This window comes from Chelonoidis abingdonii, chromosome 5, assembly GCF_003597395.2.
Source record: "Chelonoidis abingdonii isolate Lonesome George chromosome 5, CheloAbing_2.0, whole genome shotgun sequence".
Taxonomy (NCBI): domain Eukaryota; kingdom Metazoa; phylum Chordata; order Testudines; family Testudinidae; genus Chelonoidis; species Chelonoidis abingdonii.
Window position 1 is genome coordinate 140,106,355 of NC_133773.1, and position 19,358 is coordinate 140,125,712.

At 44.0% G+C, this 19,358-nt stretch overlaps 1 protein-coding gene across 5 annotated transcripts in view; it reads right to left on the reverse strand.

Moving 5' to 3' along the window:
- Positions 1-13,755, reverse strand: part of SLC4A11 (solute carrier family 4 member 11) — a 189,422-nt gene extending 175,667 nt beyond the window's left edge. For 3 of the 5 annotated variants that reach the window (XM_032803059.2, XM_032803061.2, XM_075066672.1), the window contains exon 1: positions 13,511-13,755. In XM_032803059.2, the coding sequence (XP_032658950.1) occupies positions 13,511-13,550 (40 nt within the window). In that variant the 5' untranslated portion in view covers positions 13,551-13,755. Of the gene's footprint in view, positions 1-2,519; positions 2,921-13,510 lie in introns of those variants that run through there. The other 2 variants (XM_032803058.2, XM_075066670.1) reach the window with 2 other exon arrangements.
- Between the last annotated feature and the right edge of the window lie 5,603 nt (positions 13,756-19,358).

The following is a 19,358-nucleotide window of genomic DNA, read 5'->3' on the forward strand; positions in this document are numbered from 1 at the left end:
TGGGAGGGGGAGATCTGATTTTCACAACTGCTGGCTGTGGAGAGAGAAAACATCATATTGAAATAATGCATCAGGCAACCTCCTCACAAATGTGCAATCACAAGCAAACATGCATCCACACACAAACATGGTGATCAGCCTTGTCTGGTATCAAAGCAAAGCATTCTCCTTACTGTTCCTTGCAGACTGCCCCTTTAGTAGTAATAAAGCCACTTAACAAAAGGTCACTGCCTGTAGTAATGACAGTGCTACCCCAGCCTTCAGAACAAAGCAAAGAGGCTGTGTTGATAGATTTTCTCCAAAAGCACCAGACTGCCCAAGCTGAGTCATCAAGTTAGCCCACCGGACAGCTCAACATGCAAGGGTGCCTCCCAGAGGTGATTACAAAACTACTCCCTTTTTAGAATCAGAGATCTGTGCAGCTGCTTAATTAGCAGAATATGTTCTACTCTTTTCTTTAAAAAAAAAAAAAAAAAAAAAAAATCAAAATTCATTCTCTTGGCCAGCATTCCTCTACAGGTGTCACGTAGGAGTGACGGGTCCCACCATAGCAAGAGGAACTATGGCACTGCCACACTTCCTGCACTTCTTACAATAGTTACAGTCCAGCACAACTGCATGGGGTTTACACACAATAGGCGCTTTTATTAGCTGATCAGGAAAAAGAAGAGGAGCCAGGGAACAACGACCACTCAGGATTTGGCTGACACACAAATAAAAGCTTTGGGCCATTTACTTTTCTCGGAATGAAAGGAAAAGAAAGTGGTGCTATCCAGTACCATTTCGTTAGATCCTCAAAACATAGTCACGGTCTACTGGGATCTGTGGCTTGAATTCCAGACAGACAATGCTACATGTGGAGGGTGGGAAAAACCCAATCAGAGATACAACAATATGACAAGACCCAGGTGTTCTCCAAGTTAAGGCTCTTCACTTCAGGTGGAATTTCCAACAGCACTTAAGTGACTTAGGAGCACAGGTGTCACGGCATGCTGTCATTTTATCAACAGGTCTTTTTTCACAGTGGAGACCACCATGGGCAGAGTGCACTACTGTTACTATGCAGGACCCGTGCAAGTGCTTACCAGCTCCAAACAATCTGGTACGAGTCAAATCTCAACAGAGACAGGCTCAATGACGTCATTCTGTATAACTCTCCTTTTGTATTTATGAGTATTGTGAAAACAGTGGTGCAAGACGGCTAAAACTGTTGTCTGATTTAGTTTTAAATAAAATATGGACCTTGAAGTCCCCATCTTGGACTCACAGAATAGAAGAGTTTGTAAAACGACAGTCACCCAAGGTAATAAGACTTTTGGTGTGTGTGTGAGTCCACATAATGTGTTAATAAGAAATACTTGTTCTTAAAATAAAAGCCTTTTTAATTAAAACAAAAAGCCAAAACAAAAAGAGGGACACGAATACCAAAAGGCGTTTCCATCTTGAACTGTGGCTGGACAATTTTTATTGCAACTTATATTCTGCAAGCCAAAAAAAAACCCCATCTGGTCTGAACCTGTGGCCAACTATAATTCACGCTGAACTCAAAGTGACCAGTCTGTAGCCCACGTAAAACAAGTTTTATAACGGAAACACTGAAAGGATCAAAACTAGAGCAGCATTGCTGAGTGCTGACAGAATTACCCCACTAGCTGACCAAAGTACCTTCAGCCCTGCTTCAGAACAAAAAAAAGACAAATATTACAGCATGTGGAAAGGCAGAATTTCTCCTTGCCCATAAAAGTGAAAGCAGCCTATGGAAGCAAACAAGACAGCCTCAGCACATTAAAACAAAAATTACATAAACCAGAGAAATGGGAAAATTAACAGTAACCAACAAACTAGGCAGGCTAACAAACAAAACCAAGCCACACAGACAGAATTTCTATATCCTGACATATCATGAACCTCCATGAAGCAGCAGCAAAAAACAACAAAAATATAGTGGAAAGAGGACGACGCCTGATATTGAGGTAAAAGAATGTCATTAGACTAACAATATTCATTCCTGGACTGTTAATTTATTTAAGTTCATCAAAATCAGTTACATGGCCACCATAGTAGGGATGTTCTACCAGCATCTCGTCTTAGACAGATATATGAAAATAATATATATTTTATTTTTATTTTTACATTTTGCAATATGTAAAGGACAGATTGTTACAATGTTTTGACATACTAGTTTTTTTAAGAAGACAGAACAGCTCTCCTTGCTCGTATCTCCCCATGCAATTTCTGTAACTGTTTTCTGGATATATACAGTAAACTGATGTCTAATTAGAATCAAAAAAGGTATTCTGCATCCCTAAACACACAGGCATCTAGAATACGAGAAACAAGCAATAGATTTCATTACCAAGCAGCAAAACCCATGGAAACAACAAGTATTGTCTTACTTTGGTCGATCAAATAATTAAAGAGCTGACAGATTACTTGATTTCTAAATTTCCTGGTTAAATCCATCACCCAGCAACAACAGTGCCTCTATGCAAGCTACGATTTTTTTTAGACTAACTTACCTGCACTACTTCTTTAATGAAAGATGCTGCTAAACTGCAAACAGCTTTAGATCTTGTTTGTTGCTTTCCCTAAAGCTTTCAATAAGCTTGAACACTTGTTTCCTAATGCCACTTATGTTCAGGTGGCACGAGAGGCAATGGCCTGTGGTTCCTCAGTGGCTCCAATATTAATGAATCCAGTCCATCCTTCTCCCTCACTTCCAATTGGAGAGTAGCACATGGGTGGAGTGAGAGGATGACCCATTAGATTTCAGAGGTATATACTCCACTTCGGCTTTCAGAGAGATTACTGTTTGCAGAAGTAAAACAAACAACTAGGGAATGAAGATACTGGAGATCCAGTAGTTAATTAATTCAAAGCAATCTACATTCCATGGCAGATTCAGCTATCCTAAACTTGGAATCTCTCTCCTGCAGCCACCGAGGTTTACTGTCTCTCAGAGCTATTTGCTTCTGGAAAAATAGAACAATTCAATTAAAGTGACCCTGTACTTCCGAGCTAATGCTTTTTGATGAATACCATATCGAGAAAGCTAGTGCTCCTCCTTAAGAAACCTGGTAGCATTCAGGCACCAATTGAAGTGAGGAGCTACTGTACCTTACAGACAGAAGTACAAAGATGACAATAAAAGGATGTGTAGATGTAGGAAGAGGAGGAAAAACTGCTGCCAAAAGGTAGATCGAGCCGAGATCTCTTAAAGCCACAGCCACTGTATCTAACAATGTGTTCTTTGCCTGATGTTTTGTAACCTACAGTCTTCTAGTAAATTGCTGCAAGGAGTCTAGCCTTCTTATGCATAGAAAGCAATACATACAGTTATGTGAATACACAAACTCAAACAAATCAGAAACTCCTGGATGCAGAGAGGCTATTGACAGTACACAGGGGGTTAATGGACAGAGTACAGTTAAGACAGAGTTTTGTGATGTCCATTAGGAAATGTCCTATGACAACTAAAATTCATTTCATATAGTCAAAGGCTGTTTACCATTGAAAAATAATTTTGCAAAAAATATTCAATTTAGATTTGTTTCTAGCTCAGGATTAATTCTGTTAGCAGGTGCTCAGATAATGAAACAATGGGGCCACATACCCCCAACTATAGTATTTAGTATTTGTGTCTCAACAGAGGTTGGAGTTTGTTCGAGATTTCATTCTAGGACCAGATCCTCCAGAACTACTAGAGATCTGCTGAAGAGAGACAGGAAGAGAATACACGTCTTCTCTAGTCAGGCTTGCTTTTGCACTGGCTGTTTACCTAGAGGCCGCCGCACTTCTGAAACCAACTCCAGGTTCAAGTGAAAGCCACAGACCCCGGTGACCCATATGCAAGTCCCTCCTGTACAGGTCCTTCCTGGGCACTATACCACATGTAAATGAACAAATGCAAATTTTTTTTTTTTTTGTAAAAAAGAAGATTAACCAACAGTATTGCCCAGTATCAGAGGTGTAGCCGTGTTAGTCTGGATCTGTAAAAGCAGCAGATAATCCTGTGGCACCTTATAGACTAACAGACGTTTTGGAGCATGAGCTTTCGCGGGTGAATACCCACTTCGTCAGATGCATGTAGTGGAAATTTCCAGGGGCAGGTATATATATGCTAGCAAGCAAGCTAGAGATAACGAGGTTAGTTCAATCAGGGAGGATGAGGCCCTGTTCTAGCAGTAGAGGTGTGAAAACCAAGGGAGGAGAAACTGGTTCTGTAATTGGCAAGCCATTCACAGTCTTTGTTTAGTCCAGAGCTGATGGTGTCAAATTTGCAGATGAACTGAAGCTCAGCAGTTTCTCTTTGAAGTCTGGTCCTGAAGTTTTTTTGCTGCAGGATAGCCACCTTAAGGTCTGCTATAGTGTGGCCAGGGAGGTTGAAGTGCTCTCCTACAGGTTTTTGTATATTGCCATTCCCAATATCTGATTTGTGTCCATTTATCCTTTTCCGTACTGCCCAGGTCTATCAGGTATTTCTCATTTCCAACACTGCCAGCCTGATATTTCAACTAGACAAAAACATACGGACGGTCTACAATTTTTTGCCCTTTTTTGGCCGAGATTTTGTTTTTCTGACTCCCCTACTGCGTTCTACTGGGCCAGGCTAAGTAGCCAGGGTACAGCAGGGGACTCTGAAGGCGCCCAGGAAACAGCTGGAGATAGCAAGGCCAAGGAAGGATTAAATGGTTTAGCGGGTATGCACATGGGGCTGACTGAGGCAGACGAGGTTTGAATGTGTGAGAAGATGTAGGGGAGAGCAGAGGCCTGGGTTGGGTGGGAAAGCTTGATGTGGCTGCACAAAGGCACTGACCCTTGTAGGACTCCTCCAATGCCACCGCCTTGGTTCTTCACTGCACCCAAACACCAGCTCGGTCAGGAGCCATCCAAGGGCTGGTGCTCGGTGCAGGAATGCTCTGCTTCCCAGCGCATTAGCCAGCAGTACGGGGGAAACCTTCAAGTACCAATACCTCTGAGCAGGTGTGACACTGTCCTGGGGTATCCAGGACTGAGTCATCATGGTACCCTCCTCCCCAGGCAAGAGCGTGACTTGCTTGTACTAAACTGTGTGTCAGCTCCCTGACACGCCTGGTCTGTTAGCCACCCACACAATCTCCTCAGGGCTCTGCTAGCTCCTTCTTTGCCTTGCAAGTTAACACCGGGTGCAACCCAGGCCCCAAACAATTCAGAAACCTCCCCCGTAGGGTCCAGCCCATCACCACACACTCTCAGTAATTACCAGGTAAGCTGTCCCCAGAGAATACACACCCCAGCTTGTTTGATTCAATGGAGTATCAGCTCCAATATAACATCACAGCACTGTAAGCTGCTTATAGTGTAAACAGATATGGCGTTCATTGACAAAGGTAAAGATTGAAGAGATAGCGAGCAAGGATAACAGCCACCGGTTACAAATAAAACAAAAACCTGAACAGCCTGTTCAAGTTAAGCCCTTGTCTAAAGCAGTTTCTCACCTAAAGCATCCGTGCAGCATCACTAGCCCTCTTGGCCAGGATCCAGCTTTCACGAACGCAACGAGCACGGTGTGTTTTGCTTCCTCGGTGAAGGATAAAACAGGTGTCCTTTTGCCTTCCTCTTCTACCCCAAAGTTCATGGTCTTTGCACCCCTGGGAGAGGACAGACCCTTGTAGCTTAGTTCGGGTGTCTTCCCATCCCCCTGTTTATGCCATATGCAGATATAGCTTACAATGTGTAATTTACATTTGATAGACACAGGTCTTATCTCCTGTCTGGAAGAAACCAGTTTGTCAACTCTACCTGATTACAGGCTTTAAAAACATAATTCCAGTAGATCTACATAACTTTTAAAAATATCAGTACATACATTTCAAAGGTAACAATGACCAGCGTGATACAAGCTTTCATTTGATACCTTGCAAGACACCACTGACTGATAAATACTATGAAAGTGCCATTAGGTGCAGTGAGTTTGTCAGGCCTGTTGGGAGTTGCTCATGCAGAGTAGCGAACCCTTTGCCAGCTGGCACCAATGTGTGCCACAGCAAAATCACTGGGCTTCCCCACAACCCAGGCCACTTATACAGTCCCCCTCCCCAACCCCAAAACCTCTCCTCCCAGTCCCTGAGCCCTGTTAAACACCACCAGGATAACTCTCTGTAAAAATGCATGAGCATGTAACCAATAAACGTGGTCAGAGTTAAGATTGAACTCCTGAGTGGCTGTTCAGGAGGAGGGTAGAGAGATATGGAGGGGGGTTAATTCAGGTTAAGAAGGGAAACTGAAGAGCAGAGTGTAGAGTCTGAAATAACTGATGGGGCATGGAATAATTGCATATCCTACCAGTACAAACCATAAGCAATCTAGCAACCTTTAGCTGTCAGGTAAAGTTTTCTGGAGGGAAATAACAGAACAAAAAACACCCTGCATGCTGATACACAGCATGGTAAAGTATCTGGAAATGCTGCTTTTCTAGCCTACGTTTAAACACCATGCAAAGAGACTGCACAGGAAAAGCCTCAATTCTAGCTCTGCATTGGGCTGATAAGCCAGGGTAATATATTCAAGAAGCATTCTCAGTACTACGGTCGTTTTCAGGAATAGCTCAAGCCGTATGTTTGTTGTGTACCATAAGCATAAAATAGTCCCCCCCCCCGAAAAAAAAAAAACAACAAAAAAATCCATTCCCACTGGAATGGACTGTGCACATGTTTGTTGCGTTATACATGCACATTAAACCCTGGGGCTCAATTAACCTCAAGGAGAGGTAAGGAACGAGAGAGATGAGTGCAGCATCTGGGATAGCAGAGATCATAAAGGGAAGACCAGGAATAAACACGCATCCTTTAAAATGGAACTACTTGCAGAGTATGGCACTGCTACATGACCCCACTATAACAAGGGTCATCTCTGCGCGCTGACGGGGGGAGGGGAATCTTCTCCAGTGCAGACAAAAGAAAACCACCCGCAGTACTGCAGTTGTCCCCAGCCACGCCAGAGTACAAGCAGCCAGACTACAGTAGCTGCTCGAGGGATGGAGAGGAGACTCTTACTCTCCCACCTCCCCCATGCATATACAGTGGGGATAACTTGGCAGCTCACAATCCAAACAATACTGTTCGTGCCCTACCAACAGCTATAGTTTGGCTACCATCTCCTGTCACGCCTCCCTCAGCCTCCCGCCCCCTTATTAAGGGACAAGGAGCAAGTCCCCAAGCCACACCTTTGTGCATCTCCCCATCTTAGAATATCAGGGTTGGAAGGGACCTCAGGAGGTCATCCAGTCCAACCCCCTGCTCAAAGCAGGGCCAATTCCCAACTAAGGGCATGGCTACACTTACATTTTTGCAGCGCTGGTAGTTACAGCTGTGGTCGTACAGCTGTGTAGGGCCAGCGCTGCAGTATGTCCACACTGACAGCGACCAGCGCTGCAGTGTGGCCACATTTGCAGCATTTGCAGCGCTGTTGGGAGTGGTGCATTGTGGGAGGCAAATCCGCGTTCAAGTGGCTGCAGCGTGCTTTTCAAAAGAGGGGGGTGGGATGGAGTGTGACAGGAGCTTGCGGGAGACGAGAGAGTGGATTTTTGGAGCAGACACTGTGACAGCTCCCTGCCTTGCAAGTTCAAAAGAGGGGGTGGGGTGGAGTGTGACAGGGAGCGTCGGGGAGACAGAGAGAGAGTGGATTTTTGGAGCAGACACTGTGTGACAGCTCCCTGCCTTGCAAATTCTGGCCATTTCCTCCACCCTCTCTCAATCACTCTAAATGTAAATGTAAAATGTTTGTCTCCTCAAGCAAACAGCTGTGAACATTCCAAAGCCTCAGCTCGCTCACTTGCTGCAACAAAGAGCAGCTGGTGTTTTTAGATAAGTAGCTCCGGGAGTACCTTCTGGTTTGTTGTATATCAGAGATTGTGAGGATACCTCCTAATACCCTGGAGGCCAATAACAGCGCTGGTGAGTGTCCACACCTGATGAGCAGCGCTGCATGAGCAGCGCTGCATTCGCTACACCCGTAGCAGACCAGGTGTACAGCCAGCGCTGCAGGAAGGGAGTTGCAGCGCTGGCTGAGCTCTGTAAGTGTGGACACCTGGTAAGTTGCAGCGCTGTAACCCCCTCACCAGCGCTGCAACTTGCAAGTGTAGCCAAGCCCTAAATCATCCCAGCCAGGGCTTTGTCAAGCCTGACCTTAAAAACCTCTAAGGAAGGAGATTCCACCACCTCCCTACGTAACCCATTCTAGTGCTTCACCACTCTCAGTGAAATTTTTTCCCCTTAATATCCAACCTAAATCTCCCCCACTTCAGCTTGACACCATTACTCCTTGTTCCATCCAGGTCCCCAGGTCCACAGACCCTGCTCCGAATCCCATCCCGCCCCATTTCAACACCGATTCCTACTGCACTGCGATCCACACCCACCCCACCACTAGCCTCTGGCTTAGTCCAAAATGGAGTCAGTCAGTCACTTTACATTTCTGAATGTTAACATGATTTTAATTATTCCTCAACACACACACACACACACACACTAAAAGCAACAGCCAGAGTGCGACCCAGGGGTGACAGGGTAAAGAAAGAAAACAAATGGGTGGGAGGAAAACAAAATAGCCTGCCTGCCACTTTCACTCAGGGGTGCGTCTCGCCACCCAAGCTAAATACAAGACAGGGGCTACCTACTAGAGAGACCGGTTCCAAAAGACACCAAACAATGATGGATTGCCCCAGCTGTGGGGGCAGGGGACAAAACATTAGTCCCTAACTTAGAGTCTTCTGAGTTGTGAGCGCCAAAGTCCTTCTGTGGAAGCAGATGACCAGTATCCCCCACAGTTCCTCACTGCTCCCTAGCCTGGTTCAGAGAGCTTCCTGGCCCCGTTTCCTCCCTGGCCTCAGGGGAAAGGGAAGTGCGAGAACATCCTTGAAGTCCCCAGGCATCCTTCTCAGCCTTCTACTGCCTCATTTTATAGCCCTGCATTAATGGACCCCAGCTAATCTCCTTCAAATCACCCCAAACCTTCTCTGTTAAAACTAAGTAGACTGAGCTCCTTGAGTCTGTCACACTAAGGCAGGTTTTCTAATTCATTCCATCATGCTCGTGGCTCTTCTCTGAATAGCCCCCGATTTATCAACATCCTTCTTGAATTGCAGACACCAGAACTGGTGATAAGAGTACACAGTCCTAAAGCACCATTCTCAAATACAATGGGAAGCGCCCTATTTTTACTCAGTATGCAAGGTCTCTTTAAAAACATGTTTTCTGATTTCTCCCCCATGACCCCCCAAGTTCCTCTGAAAGATTCGACAGTGAGATGATATGGGATGTGTGAAAATCTGCAGAATACCACACCTGACTACCTTAGGGATAGTCAGTGCAGGGTAGGGAGAGGAGTTATTTCAAAAATCAGATCATAAACGGAAAGCAAGTTTCAGCTCTGAGGGAGCTAACTCCACTCTGCGACAAAACATTTTAATACTTATTCACCCTGCTGCCATTGGCATCGTCTGTAACCTTTTCTAAGTTGGATCCCATACCCATGCTATGAGACAGCAGGTTAAGGCTCTCTCTAAATTTACCCCACACCAATCTCTGCCACAGTAAGACACATCACACCAGAGTATGTCTAGGAACCACAACAGGCAAGTTTTTTAGTGTAAAAAAAGTCCTTAAAGTGGGATGCCTGCTTGACAGTTGCTTGTGTAACAGATACTTCTTCGTTGTCCATATGTGAGCAAAAGTTTTCCCATGTACTTTACTGGGTGAAGTCAGCTTTCAGTGTTTTTTGCCTTTAAACACACACACACACACACACACTATTAGCCCTGAAGAGTCAGCCTCACCACAGGAGAGGGAACTGGATTCCAATCCCTTGTGTGTCCTGTCCACAGGATTGTTTACCTACTCAAAATTAGTTATGTCTTAACAAACCCCACTGAAAGGAACGGGTTTGCACAGGTGGCACTCGGCTTAATTTGATGACAATGGGGTTGCACTGATGTTTGTCAGTACAGTGTAGTCTGCAGGACCTCTGTTACAGATGATGATGAGAAAGGAGGAAAGAATACAGCTTGACTCCCAGAACCCCGAGTGAGGTTACAGGGCTAGAAGCTAGAAAGAGACATTGTTCTAGCTGCAGACTGAGTAGAGTTGACAGATACGGAACCGCACCGTGCCATGGTTACAGTTCCGTTCACAGGGCAGGAATATTTTAACAAAACAGACTTGCTTCCATTAAAAAAAAAAAATCTATTCTGCTGTAAGTTGAAAAACTGCCCTCTGCTAAATCTTCACCATCTGCTGCAATAGCTCTGAGCACTGAGCCATCAAGCATCTGCTTTTCAAATACAGGCAGTACATAGGAACATAAGTACAGCCACGTTGGGTCAGACCGATGACCCATATAGCCCAGTATCCTGTCTTCCGACAGTGTCAGATGACAGATGCAGTAGATTTCTGCAAGCCTACATGCAAATTAGCATTAGTAGAGTAGGCAAATCACCACCACCACCTAGCACTTTCACCCTTAGATCACAAAGCCCTTTATAAAAGGACACAAATATCAATGCCTCTTTCACACATAGGGAAACTGAGGCACTGTGGGGTGGATTTAGCATACTATTTCTATGGGGCTATCACTGCAGATATACTGTACACATGCACATAATTCACCTCTCATGGTGTAATTAATGGTAGTTTTACATATATATATATATATATAATTAGAGGACAGATGACTTAGTTTTGAGTGATGTGTCATTAAAAATATCCAAACAGTTTGCCCTATTGGGCATGTTTATGGCAAGTGAAACATTCTAGAAGGAAGCAGGACTTCAAAGAAACATTGGTTGTATCCATGGGATTCTTGGTCAGCAGGGCATCATTGCAGGTGTTCAGAGAATAACCCTTGAGCATTAGCTGACAGGACACTACTGGAATTCATTGAGTTTCACAAATACCTCCCTCGACCCCTGGAGGTTAATGTCACATGCATCTTTTTTTAAATCTCAATTTATGTAACACAGTAACGCTTTTGTCCCATATATACTTAGCACACGCGTGCTATGTAAACTGTGGGGTGGGGGGAGAGAATCTCATAATTCCCTTAGAAGTACATGTACTGTGAGTAATGAAGGTGTGTGTGTGGGGGGGGAGGTATATCAAAATAATCACACACAAATATACGACAGCGTCAGGTAAAGTCAGTGACATGACTCTGGGCTGAGCACATTACTCATGCCGATCACCCCCAGGAAGCGTCAATAAAAGCATCACGTATTTTGTTTATTCCATGGTTTAGCAATAGTGATTTTAGAAAAGTTCACTAGTACTCCTTTTGGACCCCTCTGCTTGTAAAGCCAGGTTGCCTAGTTATTTGTTGTGAGCCTTATTCAGTGTAAAAAAAGCTGGTTTAATAACTTATGAAAGCCTCAATTTATCTACTATGGCTTTGCTATAAGCCAAGGCATCACCATTTTGAAGGCCAACGCCTCCTGACCCATCAGCACTACAAATAAGTGCTGTATTTATCTGGAAAAAGCCAGACACACAGTTTTGGTGCAATGCTGGTGTTTCTAATTGTGTTTACTCATAGGCTATCAGACCTTTAAGCTGTCAAAGACTGACTGGCCAATTCTGGACTTCAAACCCATCCACCTCTGGAGCGTGGGAGAAGAAAATATTTCTATGGCAGGTAACCGTTACAAAATGGCAGTTTCACAAAAGCGGCTCAGAGACTAGAAAAGTTAGAGATAGTGGTGGCCGTCTACAACAGAAGTTAAGTTACAAAGCCCACCGCTACTGGTGGGAATGCTGCAGGTTGTAGCATAGAAGAAGTTTAAGTATTTTAGCACCATCCTTCTTAAAGGAGCATTAGATGACACAGTGCTTAAAAGGCTTGAGATCTGTGTACATGACAGACTCCAACAGCAACCCAGGCGAGAACGGTCAAAGGTATAAAATAAATGCATGCTCTACAGCATAGGCCATGACTGCAGTAAAAGTCATTTAATTTCATAACTGCAGACTATGTGGAAAAGTAACACTGTTTAGTGGGCTGCTAAAACACATTTCAAATCTCAGCTAGAAGACTTAACGATAGATAGAAAACTTCCATACAAACAAGCACTGCAACTTTTCCTGTCATCTACAAAGATGAGGATGAAAGCTTGGAAAAAAATCCAAATGCCATCAGATAGAGATTGTCCACGTGCACACTTCTGGCACCAACATCATCTATGTGGATAACAGCAGAACGCCAACAAAACATCCATTTAACACAGGCTGGCCCCCAAAACTACAACCATGGCAAGATTTTTAGCAGAGCTAACATGCAGAGAAACAGGGGACTAGGTAGAGAGAGAGGGGAAACATTACTTCTTTGGAAAATTGGTGTTCAAAGAAGGTCAAGCAGTTTTTAACGAGGTTCAGTACACAAAGATCACCAATGAACTGAGGAGAAAAAAAAACAAACAAACAAAAAAAAACAGGAACTCCACCAAAACAAAAAATCAACAGGAAAAAGTTTGAGTCCCTGTTCCAAGACAGAGTACTTGTGGCACCTTAGAGTTCCAAGACCATGTTATTGCTATCTCTGAACTAAACAGTTCCGTTTATTCTAGAATGAACTTTCATGGAGAAACAGCTGTAAAACCAGTGCAACTTGATGTTTCATAAAAAGCAACATTAGGGCAGTCATAGTGCTTTTCAAGGAAGTACTGATATCTATTTAAATAAATAAGTGAACATCAAATTTGTCATCCATCTGGTAGCGAAGAACCTTATTTCAAAGTGCATTTAAAATTATGTCAGTGATTTGTTTCCGAACAGCCTTTCCAAAACTCACCGTCAGAAAACATTACTGGGGTTCTGCCAGCGCATGCACACACTCCAACCATTTGCAATCAGGTTAAATTGATTAAATTATGTTACAACTTTTAAGCGGACTACTTCTCTAAAGAGAAGCCAGACTCTCCTCTCTCACTACAGTTAGTTAAAAAGACACCCGACGCTAATTTTTCCCCAATGACAACCTATGTAAACACCACAGTACAACATAAACGTTTAAACTGCTAATTTATCCCCTGCTCCTCTGAAGGAAGCGGCTGTTTATTTTCATGTCAGATCTGCACCAATTTTGTTTAAAAATTGCCTCAACTGCTGTCAAATGAGCTCCATTTTGCAAACCTGGTCTCTTCTATTTGCATCGGACCCACAACTCGCTTATAAACAAACGGGTTGTAAACAATGATGCAACTCAGTCAAAACTTAACACTTTTTGGGGGGGGGCAATTTGGGGGAGCGGAAATCGGGGGCGGGGGAAGTAGCAAGCTGCACATGAAAACGAAGCGCTCTTGCTAAGGCTGCTCAAACCGTCTGCTCTCTGAGCCCACCTCATTGCACTACAGGAAAACCCTCCCCAGTAAACATTGCACATCGCGCCTGTGAGCTGCCAGCACACACACAACTCTCGCATGTTGCGATCTGAACTAGCCGCCCCGCTCTCATGCCGGGCTGGCGCTCGGGTCCCTGCGCCTTACCGCATGGCTGGAGGTGGAAAACCCGCTTTGCTGCTGCCATGGCTGCGTCGCTCTCACCCCATCTTCACCATCCTGCTCCTGACACTTGGAAGACTTTCTTTTTGAAAAAAAGAAGCAGCAGCGCAGCCAAAACTGAAAGTCCTTGTGCACCAAGCAGTGCGGGCTGAAAGGGGAAGAGCAACAATGACAAAACCCCGCCTGGGTCCTAGTGCTCCTCCACTCTTCCCCTTCAGGCCCTGATCCACCCCCCACTCGCCCCTGCCATTGACTGGAAAAGGGATTTGCAGCCCCACCTGCTCTTATGAACGGTGGTTCCAGGGACCCGCCCTTCTCACCTTCCCTACTGCATGGACCGGCCCTCAGGGATCGGCAGAGGAGCCAATCAGCAAACCCACCAGTACCTTAAGTACTCTTGTAAACTCCTTAGAGGAGCACAGGCAACTTGCATGTTTTTTAACCAACTAATTAAAACAAAAGAGGTTTTCTGACAGTGCCCCCTTTTCCTCCCTTAAATAGCAGCTCCAGAAATATTGTCTCCTCTTTTGAAGAAAAGAAGTCGTTACAGAAACTGTTTTCCTGCTCAGGTTTGTAAGGGTCTTCTGGGGAGATCAAGTATGGAGGTAGCCCTGTTAGTCCATATCTGCAAAAACAACAAGGAGGCTGGTGGCACCTTAAAGACTAACAGATTTATTTGGGCATAAGCTTTTGTGGGTAAAAAAAACCTCACTTCTGCAGAAACATGGCTCTGAATAATCAATAATTCAATTTGGGTAATCAGTTTCCCCTTCACTAATAGGGAAATAGTGAAATTGACTATACACAAAAGTGCCATCAAATGCACAAAACAGAATGGATAAAATAGAAACATACATGATCTTGAGTGGGGCTTGTAACAACAGCAGGTACTAAATGTTTGGACACACCTGTGGTTTTTAATGTGACAATGCCCCTTTCACTTTAAAAAGCAGGACACAGAGGCACCTTGTCAGTTCTTCTCTAGAGTCCCAGGCATGCATGTGGTTTTCTTACTGAACTCGTTTGGCAGTTACCATCATGATCTATTTGTTTGCCATCTGAGCAGTGTTTGATTTGCCTCGTCATTATGCATTCTCACCAAAGAAGCGATAGATGAATAACTCTAGGAAGTAAAAGACAGAGGGAGTGGCTAAAGGTCTGTTTGTTAAATTTCAAGCATCATTATTAAAAGCTTCACTATACAGAAATGAAAGGAAACTTAACACTAAATTCAGAACTTATTTTGTTTCTGTCTGAAAGACTGGCCAGGGAAAGATGATGTCATCTTTAAAACATATAAAAGGAAATTGAGAGAGTTTCAGGGTGTATCTAAAAACTTGATCTAACCAATTTTTGGCCCTGGACCCCCAAAATCATATTCTCTATATAGATCCCATGTAGCTACAGCAATTACACCACAAAAATCCAGACCCTGACATATCCTAGCACTAGACTGCCACAAAACTCTTATCAGACACCTGGATCCAACCAGTTTTGGGAGGAGTTTTTGCCTGGAACCTCAGAATGGTACTCGCTAGCGTTAGTCCACCTGAAAAATGAATCTATGAAAAACCAGGGCCCCAACCCATTCTGGCATAACAGCACCACAAAAACCCCGGTCTTGCACCTGGAGTCAGCTAACTTTTGGCTCAGAAACCCCAGATTGTACCATCGAAAAAAGCAAATATCCATGGTATTAGTCCAACAGAAACATATGGACGCTAGGGCATCCTGGTAAAGGGCACTGGAAAAAAGAAGAAAGAAACCCACACATATCTAGCACCTAAATCCATTTGGACCCAACTAGTTTTTGGCTCCGAATGGTAAAGGAGTTCACTCTCCAAACAGACAAGCATAACTACTTCCATCACACAAAAAAAATCCAGACCCCTTGTGTCCAAAGCAAACGTGGGACAGAGAGTTGGGTGTTCTGTTTTTGATCAAATCGTGCTTGGTTTTAGTGGATGAATTCATTTAAAAGAATACCGATTTGTGGTTCTACTAACATGTTTCTGGTGTTGCATAAATTAATGCTTGTTAGTTTAATGGCTTAAAATCTGTGGTCTTAATAATTTAACCTTCATGTCCAGTTTGGGTGTCATTTGTACCCGAACCTAGTCAGAATTGCCTGGGGTCCTATACTGGAAAGTGGTGAGCTCTTAGCTCTCATTGACTTCAGTGGGTGTTAAGGGCCTTGCAGAAATCAGTCCCTTGGATAGCATGTAGACCAAAAGAAAAAAGTCAGTGGACATCAGATAGGGAGTTGTATGTACTTGTAGGGTATTTTCATGTAATGAAATCAAAGAGACAAGGCAGGAGAGAGAATATCTGTTACCTCACCTAGCTTGTCTCTCATATCCTGGGATCGACACAGCTACAAGAACATAGCAAATAACTTAAAATATTCATTTAACAGTGCCAAGAGCCAGTTCTGTCCTTGGGCACCCTGCAGTTTTCTTTGAGGGTGAAGGGGAAGCATGGGCACTTCATCGAAAGCAGAACTGAGTTCTTTATTATTTGGTATCTAAAATAATATTGACGACAAATGTTCAACTTCCTTTTTTCTTTTCACACAGTGATAAAACTTGGTTCACTTCTTGGTCACCTTTGATCTTAATTGCTCTAAGTTACTGCCCTCTGGGCTCACCCTCCCCCCCTTCCAACCAGTCTGAAGTTCTGCAGCTGTTCTCATAATTTCCTCTTGCCATTCTGACTTGGTCACTTTCCTCCAACATTCTCTCTCTAGCGTCCAGTTCAAGCACTTTGGCTTGGCTAAGAGGAGGTTGGAGACTTTTAATAACTGGTTCAGTGACGAGGACAAAGCAGAAGCAAATCTGAATGAGAATTGAGGAGAAAGCCAATGCAGAGTAAAAAATACAGCATTCTCAAGCAGTATGGTGGGTGATAGGGTTGTAACTGGAAGGGTAGAAAGGATTAAGGAAGGAGCCTGAGAGGTTTTTTTAGGTTAGGGAAAACCAGGGAATGTTTGCAGGAGTAAAAAAAAGCCATGAAGCCTTCACACCAGAAAAGTTGCAGGTTTAACTTTAGTCATAAGAACATCCATACTGGGTCAGACCAAAGGTTCACCTAGCCCAGTACCCTATCTTCCAACAGTGGCCGATGCCAGGTGCCTCAGAGGGAATGAACAGAGCAGGTAATCAAGTGATCCATCTCCTTTCATCCATTCTCAGCTTCTGGCAGACGGAGGCTAGGGACACCATGCCTGCCCATCCTGGCTAATAGCCACTGATGGACCTATCCTCCATGAATTTATCTAATTATTTTTTGAACCCTGTTACAGTCCATTTTGAATACCTCTGTGTGGACCCTTGATATACTTTGAGTGGGTTACTCTTGTTTACCTTAAACCAGCTCCTAATCGACGTAAGCTAAACCAAAATAAGAGTGTCTACCCAGACTTTTTTTGTTGAAGTTTAACTAAATTGATTTAAAAAAAATCACCTTAATTAGCTGATGTAACCTCTCTCATGTAAACAAGGCCTGAGATACAGATGAAAGAGCAAGAGTGGACAATAGATAGACAAGATTGGGTCAAGGCTAAAGGCTGAGCAGTGAGGCGTGGCTAGCGGTAGGAGATGTTATCAGAAGCTGGGAAGAATGAAGGAAGAACACAGGACAGATGAGAGAGATGGAGAAGTACTTGTCAACTTCTGTAAGAAAATTGCTGCCTCCCAAGATGATCCTGGGCATCCAGTCAGGAGGGCAAAGGAGAAGGTTTGAGGAAAGAATCAAAAAGGCGGGAATCTGTTAAGAAAGAGACACTCCGCTGCTTTTAGCGACATGGCAGTGCCCCTACAGCTGTGCTGCTAAAAGGTGCACTGTGTAGCTACTGCGTAGCCGCTGTTTGTCAGTGGGAGCAAGTTCGACTGCTGACAAAAAAACTCCCACCCCAACGAGTGACAAAGTGCTATTCACACCAGCGCCTGTCATCGACAAAACTTTTGTTTTTCAGGGTGTGTGTGTTAACAACACCTCTGCACAACAAAAGTTGTCTTTCACTTGACAGTGTAGACAAAGCCTCAGAGAGAGAGAGAGAGATGCAGTGTGCTATTGGTGTAGAGCTCACTGACTGCAGCCGGGGTCTGTATAGAGAGCAGCAAAGAAGTCAGAGGTACTTATGAGCTGACGGACAAGAGGACTGAGTGATCAGGTGAGGAGAGGGCAAAACTGTAGGAAAAAAATATGGTCAGAAAGATGCAACTCAGTGACTGAGGGAACCAGAGAATTAGCTACGGTGGTAAGTGGCAAAATAGCCCCAGACCTAGGAGTCAGATGGAGAAAGTTAGGCTGTGAGAGACAGGACAGCAACATGGACAATAAATTCATCCAGAAACAGGGAGGGGGGGGGGGAGAAGGGATGCAGGGTGTTGGAATGAGGGAAAACTGCACCCTGAGAAATGATGAAAAAGAGAAAAGTAGCATCTGCAGACGGTCAAAGTGTGGCTGGTTAATTCTGGGGAATGGCTTCCTTTGAAGAACAGTCCAGTCCCGGTCTCTTTGCTAACCATATGATCTGGGCAGTAATTCACCGGTAATAATTCACCATGGTTCTCCCACAAAAAATTTCCCCCTGGCCTGTCAGACATTGCTGGAAATGTTTAGCCTTCTTCCTGAACTCCAGAATGACTAGATAATGATAGCAGTACATCACGTTGAGTGTCTCTAATTTGAAACTGGGTACTGAAGTGGAGAGTTGTTTTTTTTTTGTTTTTTTTAAACACCTTTCAATTTGGTCCATTCCAAAGGCTCAGACCCTGCTCTTCATGTGTATTTCTATGAGACCCAAAATACTATCTACATAGGGAGTAAATTTAGTCATTTCAGTGCAGAGGTGCAAGCTCCATTAGACAGGAAACCCAACTGAGTCCCCACCCCTTCAGGTCAGTAGAAGGGTTTTAACTACGGGATCCAGTGAGACCCCATTACCCTCTCCAGCATATCACTGATTTGGAGTGGAGGATGACAAAAAAGCAGCTTACTCCGGAGAGTTTAACATGGTGGCTAGGGGCTTGGGACCTTCTTGAACAGAATATTTGAATAAAGACTTTAGCACTCCAACACCAGCTTACATTTACCTGTGTAAATAGTATGATTTGGGAGTTCAAATATCATATCCGTCTAGATCTAGCAGATCTGGCTCTGATGTGCTCTTGCACCAAAATGTATAGGCTCCAGATTTTTCTGGAGCACTGCTTGTATTTGTCTTCTAAATGGATAGGAGGATGGGGAGGCAGGGGGTTGAGCCCAAAAAACAGCTGGATGCAGAGGCCAGACACCTGTTTTGATGGTACTCTTGTGCCAGTATGCATCAGAGTCCAGATTTTTCCAGTGGCCTACACTGATCTACAGAGCAGTGTTTGGGGCCCAGAATGAAAAAAAGTGGGCCCATGCTAGAGAGGAGGGTTTTTTTGTAACACTCTTGCATTAGGAAGTACCAGGATCCACATATCTATAGTAGATTAGCACCAGCTCAGATAGCAGGATTTCAGGGGGAAAAGTTGTCTGCAATGCCTGACTCAGCCACACCCAAAGCGTGATTCAAAGCACTTGTTATAATGTTTTCCTATTTATTTTATTCCCTCTTTAGAATATACCCTAAACCCTTCAAAATTTCTCTGCTGTGCTTTGAGTGAGGCTTAAACAACAAGAGTTTCGCTTCACAAGTAAACCTGATGCCAAAAATCCTTGTGTGTGTAACAGCAGCAACGTCTATCATTGGACCAACTTCTATTGGTGAGACACAAGTTTTCGAGCTTACTCAGAGCTCATCTGTAGGCCCTGTACGCTCGAAAGCTGGTATCTCTCAACAAAC